A 17,772-nucleotide genomic window follows, 5' to 3' on the forward strand; every position below is an offset into this window, starting at 1 on the left:
GCCTGAGAATTCTTCCTGGAAGGTATCAGTGTCTGGAGTGTTCCCTCCCTTCCCCAGCACCCCCGACCCCTGGCAGTGGGTCAGCAAGGTCTTCCTGATGCCAGAGAAGTTGGAGCTGAGGAACTCTCAGCAGCTCCTTTGATATGCAGACAGCAAGACCATGGCCCCCAGGGTTTGTCCTGCAGGCCAAGAGGTCAGAACTCCTGGCTGACAGCTCAGGAGGCCCCCACAGTGCCAAGACACACACACAACACACACGCCTGCTCCTCTGCATTTCCCTCAGTACCTCACATTGTGGGTGGGAGTTTAGCGGAACACAGGTGCAGTGAGTGCCTCTAAATGGTGTCTTCCTCACCCTAGGCTTCTGGGAGGGGTGCAGGGGGCAGCACTCTCCTGTCTGCACAGGTGGGATCATTCATTAGAAGCTCCAGGCTGACATGGTGAGGCTGAGCGTGCAGCTTCCAGGCCCAGCACAGGAAACGGACTGAGCCCAGTGTGGAGAACGTGATGTTTGAGGGCTTTGGGGCTCTGGCCCCTGGGGACATCCTGGGGCAAACATTGACCCAGCTGTCAGAAGGAGTACATCTGACAGGCAGCAGGAAGAGAAGGGGCTGCCCACTGATGGAGCAGTGCCTTCTGGAATCCCAGAATCAGGAATGTCAGGGTTGGGAGAGGCACAAAAGTCACACACACATGTGCATGCACACGCACACATGCTGACCACAGAGCAAGAAAGGAGTGGTCTTGGGACGAATAGGGCCAAGGGTTAGAATTTTAGAGTGCATTGCTCTCGTTCAGTCATACACCATGCATTTTCCGGCTCTCTGCCTTTGCGCATGCTGTGCTCCCTACCTAGAATGCCCTTCCTGGCCTGATCAGCTTGGCAAGCTCCTACTCACCCTTCAAAACCCACATTAGCATGACCTCTTCTGTGATGCTACCCCTGCCCTCCTCAGTAAATCATACATGCTGTAAAGCTGTATATCCTATCCATCTTTCCCACCGGAATATGGTCCCTTCACGGGTGCACATGCCCACATCTACTTTATCCATGCACATCCAGCACCCATTCTGATTATTTTTTAGGAGATGGGATCCTGGGTACTTCTCTGTCTTTTGGATGGAACTGCCATTATTGCAACAATCACATCTCTTCCCTAGTGAGTGCCTAAGCTGGCCCTATGGCACCTTCTTTTGTCCCTACTCATCTTTCTGGTTGCCCCAAAATGCTACCTCTTTCAGTAAAGCCTTCCCTGTCTTCCTGAATCCAAGTCAGGCACCTCTCTCATGTATTAACCTAATGCTGTTCGTTGCAAATGCCTGCTTACCTGTGTGACAGGGAAACAAAGTTAAATCATGCATTTGCCTCCTCTTTCTTCTGCACTTTCTAAGTCTAGAGGATCCCTACCTGGCCTGGGACTACCTGAAGGACACCCATCAAGTCCCCCCAGCCAGGGCCTGACACACAGTAGGTGTTCTGCAAATATTTGTCGGTTGAATGAACAACTAATGGAACCCACCCCTCACCCGGCTTTGCTGACAGAAGGACATGAGCTCCATCACAGGGACACATCCCAGCCTGAGGAGGAGACAGCCTTGGGAGCTGAGGGATGGACAGAGCAGACCCCTGCCCAGGAGACAATGTTACACTGGGCCACTTCTGAGGCCTTTCTTGGGTCTAGCCCAGGCCAGGCTGCTGCTGCTCCATGTGGCTGTGGGCATCTCCCTCCTCGTTGTTCTCCCTCTCTGTACTAAGAGGAGTAAGGGATAAGTGATAGGATAGGATGGGAGCAGACAGACGTTGTCAATGGCCAGCCTGGGCCTGATCTCTGACCCTCATCCCTGCTCTCCCCTAGGCAGCTGGGCAGAGCCAGAGCCTGTGGGCACTTCTGGAGCAGTACTGCCACACCATCATGAGCCTCACCAACCTCTCAGGTAGGCACCCTCCACCACCACCATCCAGCAGCTTCCAGAGATGTGGGTGGGCCCTAGGAGAGGAAGAGGCTTTCCTGAGGCCAGCCCAGGCTCAGCTGGATAGTGGGTGGGGTGCTGGCTTCCAGTCCTGGTTTGATTTCTGCCTTGCTGGGGGCCCTTAGGCAGGCGCCTTCCCCATTCTAGGCTCAGGCCTGCCCCTGATAATGAAGGGCTTGACTGGGAGGCCCCTCCCCATTCCCAGCTCCCTCGAGGTAAGTCAGTTGGCTGGCATTCAGGAGTTCAAGGAGGGGATGACCCCTCTGCTTTCCAACTCCGGGGAGACTGGCAGAAGGTGCTAAATATTCTCTGGTTGCCGTGGCTACAGGTGTCACTTCCTGGTAAGGACTTGCAAAGCAGCAGCCCGGCCCTGAGTTCTGGCCCCTCAGAGGTTTCCAGTGGCTGATTCACAGGGTCAGGGTCAGCCACTGCAGAGCTACACAGAGCCCTGGATTCTGCTGGGTTCCAGAGAGATATCTCCAGTGTCCCACCCTGTATCCTGGCCTTCCCAGGTCTGCATCCACAGGATGGGAGTGGGGGTGACCCTCGCTCGGGCCTGCGGCCACCGCCAGGGCATGAGGAGACAAGGGTACTGGCCAGCACCCGGACCCAGCCTCCAGGCGCTGCCCAAGCCAGGCATCAAAGAGAAAGTCTTGCTGCCTGTTCTCCTTCCACTGGGGCGGTCAAGAGCTCAGGTGTTGGGATCAGGTAGACCTAAGTCTGGATCCTAGCTCTTCCACCCAGCGGCCTCGCCCAGACCCTGGAAATTCGCCTAACTCATCTGTGTTAGTGTCCTAGTGTCCTGGGGCCACTGGAACAAAGCACTGCAGACTGGGGGCTTGAGCAGAAGCTGATTTCCTCACCATTCTGGAGACTGGAAGACCAAGATCAAGCTGTGGGCAGGGTTGGTTCCTCCCGAGGCCTCTCCTCTTGGCTTGCAGATGGTCTTCTTCTCCCTATGTCTTCACCTGCTGTCTCCTCTGCATGTCTGTGTCCCAATCTCCTCTTCTTCTAAGAACACCAGTACTATCGGATTAAAGCCCACTTACCTTACTTTACTTTAATCACCTCATCGAAGACCCTAAATCCAAACAAGGCCACATTCTGAGGTATTGGGAGTTAGGACTTCAACATATGAATTTTGGAGTAACACAGTTCAGCCTGTAACAGCATCTGAAGCTAGTTTCCTCATCTGTTTAGCAATGGGTCTAAGTCCACCTCGGAGGCTCACAGTGAAGGCTGAATGAGAGCCCACATGGACACCCAGCACAGGCCATGCCAGCACCAGACAGGAAATGGAGGCCCCTCCCTTCAGGAAGGCCCAGCCTTCCCTCACCCTCAGAGGCAGCGTGGGTTTGTCAGCAGACCCACAGCCTTCTCCCTGCCTTCCCCTGCTCTCCCTCCAGCAGGTGGCACAGACCCTTCCCTGTCTCCCTTGGGGGATGGTCCCCCCTCTGAGTGCAGTGGATAGGGTCCCAGCTTCTCCAAACATACACCCTTGCCTCTTCAGCTTCTAACAGCATTCATCTATTTGCAAAAGGGATCCACATGATTTCTATAAAATTGGGCACAAAAAAAATGTAACTCAAAGAAGACAATAAGTACTTGTTCTCCCGCAACCCAAGAATTTTTATAATGCCTCATATCCCTCAAGAATGTATGCATCCATAGAGCCTCATGTTCAACTGTTTTCTTCATTTTCTTTTTCTTTTCTTTTCTTTTCTTTTTTTTTTTAAATGGGATAATAGTGTGTCCATAGTTTCGTCACCTGCTTTTTCCTCTTATAACTCAGAGTGAACATTTCCCCATGTCATTAAATATTCAACCACCACATCGCTGGTAACGCTGCCTAGCAGCCACCCTGGGGATGCTTTACCCCGTATGAAGCATGACTGGATGGTGGATGTAGAGGCTGTTAGGGAGCCCCTCGAGCTTCAGGAATCATTTCTCAAGTCCCCACATGATAATGACCTTCTTTTTAGTGTCCAGTCTTTGAGGAAATACATCATGACTAACACAGAGTTCAAAACCAAGTAAAACCAAACACTATGTCTTTTAGATGTACATACCTGTGAGAAAACTGAAAAAAAACAAAAAATATATGAGCCAGAGAATGACAAATGCAATAGTCAAGGGAATGTTTCCTCTGGGGAAGGAGAATAGAAATAAATATGTAAGTGACTAGTAATGATGTAGTTTCCAGTTGGGTGGTAGGTTTATTATATTGTCTACTACATACAATAAAAAGACTAAATAAAATAAAGACTAAAAAATAAAGTTAAGCCATGCATGGGCTAATGCACAGGCTAATAATGACAAAGGGTCATGAAACTATGATCAATTCAATTGTATGCCCCTGAAAAAGGAAACACATGCATAATCACAAGAGCGATTATGACTTCAGGCAGGCTTTAAATAGATTATTTCTATTTTATTCATCACAGAAGCATCTACATATATTTGAAAAATATTAGGGCATATATTATGAGGCATTTTATTTATCCCATCCATAGACAATATAAAAATCCAAACGGACTATTTATTTATTTATTATTTTTTGTAGAGATGGGGGTCTCACTGTGTTGCCCAGGCTGGTCTTGAATTCCTGGACTCAAGCAATCTGCCTTCCTTGGCTTCCCCAAGTGCTGAGATTATAGGTGTCACCCACCGCACTTGGCCAAGAATCCGAATGGATTCAAAGATACCTTGAAATAATTCCTCAATGAGGCCAGGCGTGGTGGCTCAAGCCTATAATCCCAGCACTTTGGGAGGCCGAGACGGGTGGATCACGAGGTCAGGAGATCGAGACCATCCTGGCTAACACGGCGAAACCCCGTCTCTACTGAAAAATAAAAAAAAATAAAATAACTAGCCGGGCGAGGTGGTGGGCGCCTGGAGTCCCAGCTACTCGGGAGGCTGAGGCAGAATGGCGTAAACCTGGGAGGCAGAGCTTGCAGTGAGCTGAGATCTGGCCACTGCACTCCAGCCTGGGTGACAGAGCGAGACTTCGTCTCAAAAAAAAAAAAAAGAAATAATTCCTCAATGCAACACACACACACATACACCGGGGTTGGTCAAATGGGAAGAGAGCCGTGGCCCGAAGACAGGGTCCTGGGCTTTCCTCAGCTCTTCTGCCAAGGTATCTGTTCTTTCTTAGTGATTCACTGGGCTGAAGCCTAGAGCATTCCAATGGGTGCTGTGGATGGGTTAGTGAACAGGACCAGCCCTGCCCTTGGGGAGGCATGGGCTGGTAGATGAGACAATGAATAAAAAGCAACTTGGATGTGACATAGGCCAGCACCCAGCAGATGGGGTCACCAAAGAGCTGCATGTCTGAAGGATGAGTGTGGAGCTGTAAGGCCATTTCCAGTACAGGAACACAAACAAGGAGCAGAGATATCGAATGGTTCCTGGTAGTGACATATTGTTCTGGAGGGCCTTTCAAATGAAGCAGGAGGGTGAGGATGGGGAACAATGATCATGAAGAACCTTCTTTGCAATACCAAAGATGGTTCCCAGGAATGACACATTGTTCTGGAGGGCCTTTCAAATCAAGCAGGAGGGTGAGGATGAGGGATAGATGATCATGAAGGACCTTCTTTGCAATACCAAAGAGGTGGTCTCCATCTCAAGGGCAACGGGGTGGGGGAACTCCTATGAGGCAGAGTGACAGGATCATAATTATAAAACATCGTTTCATCTGCCATGAGGAGACAGGGAGCCCATTTGGGCTGCTGTAGAGATGAGGACGGCCTGGGAGAAGCAGGGGAGGGAAACCTCTTTTCCTTGTCTGGGAATCCTATTGTCCATTTGTAAAACAAGAATGTGGGATTGGATGTCACTGAGGGTCCTTTCTGTCCCCACAGCTTAGTCCCATGGTTTGACATGAAGACACCAGGCCACTTCCTCTGTCCTGCAGTGGAGTAGGATAGGGTGAGGAGGGGGTGCCTGGCCTGGGACCCCTGTCTCCAGTGCTACAGGGCAAGAGTGAGGCACCTTCAGGCCCCTCTGGAACCCCTGCGCCCTCAGCAACCCCATCGTAATTCCCAGGAAACACCATGACTGTTCCAGCTGTGCCTGAATAGACTCCCTGTCTATGCAGTCTAACCAAGGACAGTCCCTTGGAGAAGCAAAGATGCATCCTGTGCCTTTAAATCCTGTTTTCCAGTTGACATTTGAGTGGTAGGGGATGAATGAGAGAGAGAATGTGTGTTTATGGTGAAGATGCATAACTGTGGTTCTGTGTACGATTCTGTTGTGCCTACATGCCTGTTTGATGCCATGTAGTAGGCTTTGCAAGTGTGTCTGAGCTGACCTGGAACTGTCCACTGCCGCTACAGCTGACATCAGAGGTGGGTCATGGGATGGGATACAGGGCACCAGAGGCACCTGCCTTACCCTGCTGCTTATGGTACACAGGGGTCTTCCCGAGCACCTGTCACACTTCCCTGAACCTATTTGCCAACATGTCCCCAGCAGCTTGGGGAGACACAAACTGTTCCAAATGCTTATCCCCTAATGCCTGGCCTCCAGCTGGGATGGGGCTGGCCTGCAGCCCGGGGAATCCATCACTATCCCAAAGCCTCTAATTTACCTCTGCTTCTTTAGTTAGCAAAAAGGCCCCTGTCTTTGTTTGTTTGTACTTGGATTTAGTAAAATTGAGGGAAGTGTGGGGCTCTTCCCAATTTCCTCCTCATTTACCTATTTGCAGACACTAAAGTGAGCTGTAAAATCAATTTGTTCCCAAACTGCTACCTTTTCTAGTTTTCCCTGTGTCACATCTGGAATGACAACTATGCCTATAATAATATCCATGAAGTAATGGCCCCACATCCAGGGGACCTTGGGTCTGTGGGTCTGTGCTCAGACCCCAACTGCTCATTCAGGATGCAGAACAGCCTTTGACTCTGCCGCTGAAATGATTACTTCCCAGAGGAATCTTCGGTATGTGAGATCTCCCAGTTAAGAGTGATCCAGTTCACCCAGGCCAACCATCTGTTATGAGCTTTCCCAGTTAAGAGTGATCCAGTTCACTCAGGCCAACCCTCTGTTCTGCAGAAATCTGCATGAGATGAGAAGTCCCTGGCCTCTGGTCATTGGGAGCACACCACCTCTGGACATAGCTGCATCTCAGAAGGTGGTACACTTTAGGCAACACCCAGGTGGTGGCTCTAGTAACAAACAAGGTTAATAACTTAAGCTTGGCTTAGGATTTCTCCCTTCCTCTGTGCTGCACTGTGCTGTGTAAAGGGCCGTCCCCTGTATATTGGGGACACTATTTCCCTGTGAATACATGGGCTCACCTGGTCAGCCATACTCTGGCCTGTGTGGGATCCTGGGTTAACAGGGCTCAGTCTAGGAACAGAGGGTAGGACTCTGCCGAGGTCCTCCCCTGCTCCTAGCACTGGATGATATGAAGACCAAGGAAATTCTACCTCTGCAGTTGCCCAGAGCTGAACATGAGCTCTCACTGTCCATTCAGGAGGCAGAGGATAGACCTGGCTGAGTGCTCAGCACCTTGTACCTGCCAGTCAGCAGGCCCTGGAGAGATTCCAAGGCTCAGCCCTGGTCTTAGTGTGGCCTCGCTCGCTCTGCCTGGGCAGTGACAGAACCATTAATATGGAGGCTGGTGAGAGCAGAGCACACAAAAGCAGCCTGCCTGCCGCTTCGCCTCTCTTTGCCCAGGGCATGGTGCTGGTTCATGGTGGATTCAGCCTCTCCTAGCAGTTTAGGTTTATGTGGAGGATGGCAGGGGAACAGGACTCATTCCTGAGACTGGGTTCCAGCTCTCCCTGCCCTCTAAAGATAGAAACACACAACACATATGTATGTATTCCCCAGTCTCTCCATCTCATAACTCAGAACCAGTCTCAGAGCTGAGAGGGGCCTCGGGGAAGATTTCACTGATGGAGAAAGCCCCAGAAGAGAGGGCAAGAGTCCTGCCTGGGGTACCATGGCAGAGAGAGCAGAATCAGAACCTGGACCAAAACGCAGCCTGAGTGGAAGCATGTCTTACTCCAGGCCCTGCTGCCCGAGCCGGATGCCCCACTCAGCAGGCAGACACAGCAGGCCTGCCCTGGGCACTCTGAGGGTGCAGCCACAGCAGATCCCCAAGGAGGCAGTCTGGGGTTGGGGGACCTTAGCAAGTTCCCTGGGAAAGTTTTCAGCTCCTCCACACCTGCTGTGGGGCCTAATTCTCCCGGCCCCTGACGGCTACTGGTGTGGAAACCAGGGTCAGGTGAGGCCCTGCCCAAGCCTTGAGGAAGAGATACACATTCTCACTTTCTTTCTGGTGCCCAGGGCACCAACACCCGGGTGTATAAAGCCTTCCAGATAATTTCAGCCAATTTCTCCCCTAGACTTACTCCATCTGATTAAATGGCCACCCGGTCACTCAAGCTGGAGACCCAATGTTATCCCTGCTTCCGGGCTCCTGCTTAAAACCAGCCACCCACTCCAGTTCCTCCTCACCAGGTCTGGCTGCCCCTCGGAAATCTCTCTCCATTCCAGCTTCCACAGCCTGATCCAAGGTCTTCAACCTACTCAGGCCACTTGATCTCATTAGACTCTTGGGTGTCTCCCTGCTTCCCTCCAGGCCTCCCCAATCCATTTCCTTCCAGGAGGCTATAGAGGCTTTTGGAGGGTGCAGATCTGCCCATGGCCTCTCGGTCCCTGCTTCCCTCCAATGTCCTCGCTCAGGGAGGGGAAGCTCAGGCGGAGAGCTTTCGAACTTTGGGTCGCGGCTGTCCCTCAGTTAGGAGAGCTGCAGTGTTCTCCTCCGGCAGGCGGGCAGGTGGGAGCGCTTTGCTGCCCCCTGCAGCTCTGGGGCCTGCTATCCCCTCACGGGGCATTCCGTTACCCCAGGCCCACGCTCTCCAGCCCACAGCCCTCCTCTGGACGCCGCGAGTGGAAGAGAGCCGAGAACTGCGAAGCCGTACTCTGGGCAGGGTGGGGGGCCCGGGGGCTGGAGTCCGAGCCCCTCCGAGAGGAGCCGACCGGCCCCGCCCCCCCGGCGCCGCCATTGGCCGCGGCGGAGCGGCTGTACCCGCAGCTGGGTGCGCTCCGCAGCTCCTCTCCGGGAAGGTCCCCACTTGACAGCTCTGGGCGACCGGAGGCGGCGCCCAGAGGCTGCCCGGGAGACCGGGGCTGGGCTGGCGGGGGCCAGGACCCCGAGCCCTCTCTGCCGCTCACTCTCGCGGCCACTCCCTCGCAGCCACGCCGAGCGCGCACTCCTACTCCCTCTCCGCACGCGGCTGCGGAGCGCGATGGACGCGGCACTGCTCCACAGCCTGCTGGAGGTTAACTGCAGCCTGGCGCTGGCCGAAGAGCTGCTCTTGGACGGCTGGGGGCCACCCCTGGACCCCGAGGGTAGGCGGGAGGCGAGAGGTCGGAGGCTGCGCGGGCTCCTTCTCTTGCGCGCTGGATGCGCCCCTGACCCCGCGCTCCGAGAGCCCCGCGTCCCAGGGGGCCCCTCTGAGCCCTACTGCGCTCTCTCGCGCCGCCAGGTCCCTACTCCTACTGCAACACGACCTTGGACCAGATCGGAACGTGCTGGCCCCGCAGCGCTGCCGGAGCCCTCGTGGAGAGGCCGTGCCCCGAGTACTTCAACGGCGTCAAGTACAACACGACCCGTGAGTGCCCCCGGCTCTCGCTACCTGCTCTATACCGGCCTCCAGGGAAGGCGATTTAGGGAGTAAAGAGGATTCCGGACCCAGCGGCACAAAGCAGCTGAGGGCCGTGGTACCGCAGACCGCTGGCGTTAAGGACCCCTTACAATGTTGGGGGCGCGCCTTCTGCTTCTACCCCCAATACAGCGTCTAACCTCAGTAAGCCAGTGATTTGCCCACAATTCCCGTGCTCCATGCGGTGACAGCCCAAAAAGGGGAGAAGGAAATACTTCCTCCTCTTTGAGTGTAAACCTCCCTCCCTCATTGTAGGTTCCCGTTGCCTGAAGTTCCCCATTAGGGCTTCATTGTTTAGATAATGCTTCCCCTGCCCAGGACGGGGACCTGTCCCAGGAGGGCGGATATGCTAAGTCCCAAATCCCCCAGAGTGAGTGTAGTGACCAGATCCTACTACCAGAGTGGAGAGGAGGAGGGCAGGAGGCAGGAGGGCTGAGGCGAGCGCATATTTTGTGGGAAGGACATGCAGGCGTAGGTTATGCTAAGCCAGAGGGTGCGGGGTGTTGCATCTTCCCTAATCCGAGGTCCCAGGACTGACCTGCTGGGCTGAGTCAGGGGCTGTGGGCAGCATTATTCCTGCGTCCCCATGATGACTGTTGTCTGAATCAGCCCCCACCCCTACCCCACCCCACCGCCAACACCACTTCTCAAGGAGAACAACCTGTGCCTGCCTTCCTCCTGGCAAGTCACGGACTGGCTTGAGGCTCTGGGGGAAAGGGCAGCAGAGGTTGCTGGAGTTACACAGCCTCCAGGTGGGGTCGTTCAGTGTGGGTTCTGGGTGTGTGCATGTCTGTAAGTGCCTGTCTGTGCCCTGTGGAACAATGGGATGGGAGCCAGGCATGTGGTCTGCAGGAGGCTGTGGGGGCAGAAATCACTGCCCCACCTATAAGCCCCCTCACATCTCCAGCCGGACCCCAGTTGTCAAGCACGCTGAGACCCTATCTGGATTGTTTGTCTGAAGCCTCTCATCCTGGAAACATCCTTAGAAGCCATCTCAGAGTGTCTGTGTCTGAGTGGTGGCCCAGCTCCACCTCCACCACCCATACACACACACACACACACACACACACAAGCTTTCAGAAGCTGAGGCTGAGGGCTTTGCCATGAGGGATGGTTAGAAGGCAAGAGATGCACCTGCACCTGATGCCAAGCTGCATTCCCTTGGCTGCACCAGCTGAGGGCTCTGGTGGGCCCAGGGACCACATGCTTCCTATCCATGATTAAAACAGATCTCCCTGGAAGGAAGTAAGGTCCTCAAGCTAGGAGGTGTGCAAGCAGAAGGAATGATTTCCCTGTACCTTCCTATTCCTGACCTTATAAAACTGTATTTTTAGGATTCCATGAGCTGTGTGCGGTGGGGCAATGGAGATCAGTGTGCCTGATTCAGACTGGGCCCGGAGATTAAGGGCCATCCAGGGTAAAGTGAGGTGATGGAGCATCTTAGCCCACAGCCTGTGAACCTCAGGGAGCTCTGCTTTGGTTCTTACCCCAGCCTGGGCTATGCCTTGTTCTCCCCAACCAGCCTGGAGGCCCCCCTTTCCCAAGGCAGGGCCTGGGTCTCTTCTTCATAACTGAGCTGAGTACAGTAATATTCAGTCAATTTGTGGAACACCCACTATGTGCCAGCCACTGCACAGGCACTGTATTGAGACTCTCACTCACAATTGCGACAGACAAAAAGAACAGAATGATGAATGCCCTGATTAGGGGGGAAGCACAAGGTCTGTGGAATTGGGGTGGGGGTGGGTGATAGGGAAGACTTCCCAAAGGTGCTGCAGACAGCACATATCAGGCCATTCCTATCAATTAAGTCTAATGAGAAGCTGATAAAATGTTTGCGCACCACCCAGGCTGGTAAAAGTAGGGCCAATTAGCCCCTGGTATCTAATGAACAATTTTCTTCATTTAGACCAAAGTGCTCCTGGCACTGCAACTGCTGGAGAATGAGAGGAGCTGGTGGAGGGTGGGGATCACTTACCATTAACCAGCACCTATGAGGTCAGCCTAGGTGGGAAGAGCAAAGGCTGCTAATGGCTGTGGAAATGCATGATTGATTTCCCTCCTCCCCTTTCTTCACATCAATGCTGCTTCCTTCTTCTCTGTTTGCCTTTTCCATGGGATCCTTCCTTTAAAAAGAATGACAGAGAGAGAAAACTCCATGAGAAGCCTAAGGGAAGAACAGGAGCGTTCAGGCTCCACTTCCTGCCCCAATTTTGTTATGCTATAGCCAAACCCCCACTGAAGCCTCATTCCTTAGAGAGCAGAAATCGCCCAGGTGGGGATAGCAGTTTAGATATTAGTCTCCACAATTTTTCAACTCAACTGAGCACAGAGAATCTGCCACAAAGCTATCAAGTGGTGATCATTTTCCAGGTGCCAGCTGCTACTGAGAGAGCTTTGTATCCATATCTCAGGCATCCATAATCCCACTCACCCACACTCCCTCTGAGATACATACTGCTTTTATGCCCATATTGCAGACAAGAACACTGAGTCTCAGACACATGAAGTAACTTGTTCAAAGTCCTAATCAGCTCCTATGCACCAGTGCAGGCAGGTGAATCCACAGCCCTCACTATTAACCATGGAGCAGTACTGCCTCCATAAGAGGCATTCGGTTTGTGAGGAGAGCTTAGAGATTTGGAAAGAAGACTCATACCTCCGGCCTGGAGGATCAGGGAGGACTTAGCCCTCTGAGCTGGGCTTCGAGGGACAGTTTGGGTTTTAGCAGGTGAGTGTGTAATAGGCACAGGAGAGGCCCTCTAGGCTGAGGTGACTGGGCAAAGCATGGAGAGAGGCCGGGCTTTGTGCCTTGGGAGGAGTGAGTGTTGTATAGAGAACAGGGAGTAGGAGAAACAATGAGGCTGGGGAGGAGCATGGAGGTCAGGTGATGCAGGCCATTCTACAGGGCTTCACCATCTGGAGAGGGAGCCTGGGTGAGCTTGGGAGCAGGGGAGCTCAGCTTTGGGAGCACATTGTCCTCTGGAGGGGAAGGAGAGGTAAGGGGACTTTTGCACAGAGCCAGGTAGACTATAGGTTGTGGGAGCAAACGAGGATGAAGATGCCAGCAACCTTGGGCATTTGAAATTGACAAGATATGGTGAGAAACGGCAAGGTAAAGCATTGGGCACACAAGAAACAGCTGAGCACAGTTGGGAATGTGTTGGCTTTGAGGAGCTGGAGGGACACCTGAGCAGAGGTGTCCAGAAAGCAGCCAGCTGGGTTAGGAAAAGCTCAAGAGAGCACCAAGAGTGGAGATAAGGCATTTAGAAGTCCTCAGGATGTGGGGTTAGCAAATAGCTACAGTGTGTGAGTTTGGGAGGCTAGGTCAGAGCCTTGAGTCATCTTACCCAGAGCTATTTCCAGATGCAGCAGGGCCAAGGGAAGGGAAGGGACTAGTGCATGGCCATACATGCTAGTCAGTGGCAGAGCCAAGTTAAGCACACGAGTCTCCTTGGGTGTTCTCTACACAACCTGTGCTGGCACCTCAGTGGCTGAGCTTCCATGTGTTTGTACTGTGGTTTAACTTATTTAATCCTTGCACCATCCAGTGACAGAGACATAGCATTATCCTCATTTTACACCTGGGGAAACTGAGGTGTGGAGCAATTAAGTCACTTATAACAGAACAAGGATTCAAACCCAGGTTCTGCTGCCTCTCAAGAAGCAACTCTGCTAGGTTAAGCAGAGAAGAAGTTTTAAAAAAAATTTATTGGAGAGCTTATGGAATCACGGAGTGGGCTAGAGAACCAGATTTGGGGCCCCAAGCCAAGAACACAGGGCAGAGCTGGCCCAGTGAGGGGACCTCCCTCTCCCTGAAAGGCCCTGCCAACACCACCAGCCCTGGCCACTAGGTGGGACACAGCCCTGCTACCACCACTGCCACCACTGCTACCACTACTCTAGAGTCTTTTTTTTTTTTTTTGAGACAAGCTCTCAATCTACTACCCAGGCTGGAGTCCAGTGGCATGATCAAGGATCACTGCAATCTCAAACTCCTGTGCCCAGGCGATCCTCCTGCCTCAGCCTCCCAAGTAGCTGAGACTACAGGCACATGCCACCACACCTGGCTAATTTTTAAATTTTTTGTAGAGGTGGGATCTTGCCATTTTGCCAGAGCTGGTCTTCAACTCCTGGACTCAAGCGATCCTCCTGTCTCTGGCTCCCAAAGTGCTGGGAGAATAGGCGTGAGCTGCTGCACCTGGCCAACCTGGAGTCTTAAGCTTCCTGCAGTTATCTCTGGAGAGGCTTTCTCCCTGTCTCCATCTAGGGGCCCCCAGTTCACTAATTCCCTCAGGTAGATGCATCTGATGGTTGGGGGAGTATGTGGAGCCCCAGGTCCCATGCCAAAGCTCTGGCTACAAGGGAGCCTGGGAAGTAAGGATCTGGCATTTTAGCTGTAGGTGGGGAGGTAGCCTCGGTCTTCCCCCAGGATTCCCCGAGCCCAGGTTCAAATCCTGGGTGGCTAGAAACAATCCTAAATGTCCATATGCAATTTAATCGGGGCAAGTCCTATCCCTTTTGTGGGCCTCAGTCTCCCTATCTGTAGGCAGAAAGGAGGTGGATTAGCATGGAAGTGGTTTGGCCAGAAGTGGGGCACTTATATTCCATTTTCCTCCCACCTCTCCCCATTCCACATGGACTTCTCTGAGCCCATCTCTGTGCACATCTCTGTCTCTGTGTCTCTCTCGTTGTCTCCCTGTTTCTGTTTTTCTCTATGTGTGGTTCTGTTTCTGTGTGTATGTTTCTATGTCCTTCTCAGTTTCTCTTTTTTTTTTTCTATCTCTCTCTCTTTCTCCTTCTCCATCTCTCCTTACTGCTTTCTCCGTCCCCCGGCTCCATCTCCAAACCCACCATCTCCCCGCTCACATCCCTCACTCTATCTGCCCTCCTCCTGCACCTCATCTTGCCTGTCCCTGTGGTCCTTTTGGCTGCAAAGGAGGGTCCTGCCACCTCCCTCCTGGCCATGGTCCATTTTCCTTCTGTGGAACCACTAAGTGGAGCTTGGCTCAGCCTCAGCCTCCTTGACCTCAGGCTCCACAATGTCCTACTGGGAATGGTTGGGGTCATCTCTACTGAGGCATCTGCCAGGACAGGGGAAGAAGGGACATCCCATCTAACCTAGTCACATGGGGAGGTTAGGGGTCCCCACTTCCCAGAACCCCATTCTAGAGACATGCTGAAACACTGGTTGTGTTACAATGGAAACACATAAGCTGAGTGGTCTCCAGCCAGAGGAGTCTCTCCCATTGGGTCTGCCTGCTTAATCCCTTCTTCAGCCCTCAGGGCCAGAGGTGATAAGAAAGGCTGAGACCTGCCCTCAGGAAGCTCCAGGCTGCTTATCAACCAGGCTTGTGCAAATCAAGTCAGAGATCAGGAAGAGGGGTTTGGTGGACACTGGGACATTCCTGGGAGGCTTTCTGGAGGGAGTGGGGGTAAACTTTAAAGGTCTTAGAGCAGTTGGGATGCCACATTTGTTGAGGACAGGCACAGTGCAGGAGTGCAAGCCTCAGGAGGACCTCAGATAGACCCTGCCCTCTGGGTTGAAGAAGTAGAAGCTGTAAATCCGGAAACTTAGGTCTGCATTCTCAGACACCAGTGAGACCTGATCCTGCCCTGACTCTATTCCATTCTCCAAGGCCCATAAGTTACTCCATGTGTGAGAACAACTTCCCTGCTGGGAGAGAGGGAAGGCGGGGCAGGCACAGCCATCACAGAGGTTTAGCTAAGAGAAGAAGGAAGGAAGAGAAATAAAGCAGAAGTGGATGCCCTTGTGGCCATCCTGACACCCCAGAGCTGCCCGGCTGCAGAGCCCTCTATACGCTGAGTCCAGCCCTCCCCTCCCCTAAGGGTAGGAAATGACTGCCCAGGAGAGGGCAAAACAGTTGCCCAGAGTCCTACAGCAAGTCTGGGCCCTGGTAGGCCTCTGCTGGCTCCGGAAACTCCTGGCTTCTGCTCTAGCTTCTACCCACCTCTGCATGCATCTTGATCTTTCCTGTCTCCTGCTCTCCCCAGGAATCCTCCAGCCACCTAATCATCTTGCTCAGGCTCACCCCTTATTGAGGTTGTATTTCACCCTTTCCCCCAGAAAGCATTGAGGAGCCTAGAGACAAGGTTTTCAAAGATGCGTAAGACCTGAGCCTGCCTTCCAGGAGCTCCTGTTCTAGAAACAGTGACAGGCAGACCCTCAAAGAGAACTTTTTAATATATGCTCTCAAGTAAAATAGCGCAGTGAAGACAGTCGGGCACATGGAAGGGAATTATTCCAAGAGGAAGGGAGAGTAAGTTTGGAAGACTTCATGGAGAAAGTCTTGTTGAACAGTACCTTGAAAAATTGAGCTAATGATGTGTCAGATGGAAGGGAGGGTGGGAGCAGAAGTGGAGGAGGAGGGAGGGAAGCAGAAGCCAGATCATGGAGGCCTAAGATGTTGGCCTCAATTCTGCTGGCTTTAGAGACACCGGCTGTTTGTCCGTAGCCCTATGGTGCAGGACCAGAATACTCTGGCCATTTCCTCTCCTACCTCCTGCTCATTAAGTCAGAGGTCCCAGCATCCTTCCCTGTGCACTCCCTACCACCAATGCCACAGCAGAGCCTGGATCCCTGGAGAAGGACTAAAGGAGGAGCCCCATCTCAGTAACCCTCAGGGAGCTCCCCACAGGGCTTCTTGTCTGGGCCTCAGGTGCAGGCATCTGGGCCCCTCTGACTGCCCACCCCCACCAGGTGCTCCAGAGTCAGGCAGGCAGTCCCTTTCACACACAGCACCTGCCAGGAGAGCGGCTGGGGCAAGGGAGAGTGGAAGGAACCTGGGCTCAGATTCAGCAGGGCTGGATCTAAGTCCTGGGTTTGCCATGACTCACTGAGGGACTGGCAGGCCCTCCTTGTCCAAGTCTCGGTTTTCTTATCTGTTTGAAGGGGACAGCGAACATGCTGACCTCGTGGGGCCATCGCACACAGGGGAGATGAGGCTGCTTGGGGCTCCCTGTGGACAGCTAGGACATTGTCAGCAAGGGGAGGGGAGTTGAAGGTGGCCTGGGGCCCGGAAGGAGAGGCCATCATGTCCTTGGGGAGGGGAGAGTCCCACCCACACCAAGAATGGCTATCCTCATTCTGGAGTGGTGGTCTCCTGCTGTCTCTGAGAGTCCCCAGAATGCTGTGGTTTCTGGGGATGTCCTGGGAGGGGGAAGTCTGTCCATCTAGACTGAGAAGGTCTGGTCCCTAAAAGCCTGTAGAGAAAGGCAGCCACTTGCCCCCCCAGCTGTCTTCTCCCTGCATTGCTTCACAGGAACCATGAACTGAAAGCCAGTTCTAATTCTGGCCATCCTACTCACTGCTTTTCTCACTTTGGGCAGGTTGTCTCCCCTCTTCAGACCTCAGTTTATCTGCACCAGGTGGGTGGAGGACTTGATGAGTTCTAGTGATGTTTCTCAGTTCCAAGGCAGCTTCTACCACAGGGGTCCTCTGTTCGTCCTTTCCCCACCTTCCTCCACAGGCCGGCGTCATGGTGAGGAGCCCACTGAGCGTTGCTAGGATGGCTGGAAGGAGGGAGCCCTGTACAGTAGAGGCGGGAGCATGAGGTAGGGGCCTCCTCCCACTGCCCCTTCTCCGGGGAGGGCAGAGCTTACACAGTGAGCTGGGTTCTGCTCCCCCTTCCCTTTTTCATAGACCCAGTATGGTCTTCATTAAACTGCTCAGTGCCTCTATGACTCAGTTTCCCCACTGTCTCCTTTAAGTATGCTTATAGATCCTGCTTAAGGATGGCAGGGCACCGTGAGTGAAAAGTCCTGTGGAAATAGGGAGCTGAGGCTCTCTGGAGGTCCAGAACAGGCAGTTGAGGTTCAGAGAGCTGTGTCCATACAACACTAAGAAATGGAATCCAAGCTCCCTGGCCTGAATCTCATACATCACCAACAAAGGGCCCTGGGGATGCCTTTCCCACCCATTGGCTGGGGTTGGCAATAGTAGACTCCCAAACTCAACCTAGCACTTCTATGTCAGTCTGGGTCTGGGCTTGGGTGAACATCACCAGCTGCCTATTCCTCTCTGACCACCAATTTGCTGTGATCGGATCAAGACAGAAATATGCAAGGTGGGCCTCAACGTTGGTCAGTCCTCCTTAGC

At 53.1% G+C, this 17,772-nt stretch overlaps 1 protein-coding gene across 5 annotated transcripts in view; it reads left to right on the plus strand.

Moving 5' to 3' along the window:
- CRHR2 (corticotropin releasing hormone receptor 2) overlaps positions 1–17,772 on the plus strand; it is a 47,861-nt gene that overhangs the window by 8,966 nt on the left and 21,123 nt on the right. For 3 of the 5 annotated variants that reach the window (XM_017877340.1, XM_017877409.1, XM_017877611.1), the window contains exons 2-3: positions 1,857–1,935; positions 9,477–9,602. In XM_017877340.1, the coding sequence (XP_017732829.1) occupies positions 1,857–1,935; positions 9,477–9,602 (205 nt within the window). Of the gene's footprint in view, positions 1–1,856; positions 1,936–9,236; positions 9,340–9,476; positions 9,603–17,772 lie in introns of those variants that run through there. The other 2 variants (XM_017877481.1, XM_017877549.1) reach the window with 2 other exon arrangements.

The sequence above is a fragment of the Rhinopithecus bieti genome, unplaced genomic scaffold (genome assembly GCF_001698545.2).
Source record: "Rhinopithecus bieti isolate Rb0 unplaced genomic scaffold, ASM169854v2 scaffold_429, whole genome shotgun sequence".
NCBI classification, from domain to species: domain Eukaryota; kingdom Metazoa; phylum Chordata; class Mammalia; order Primates; family Cercopithecidae; genus Rhinopithecus; species Rhinopithecus bieti.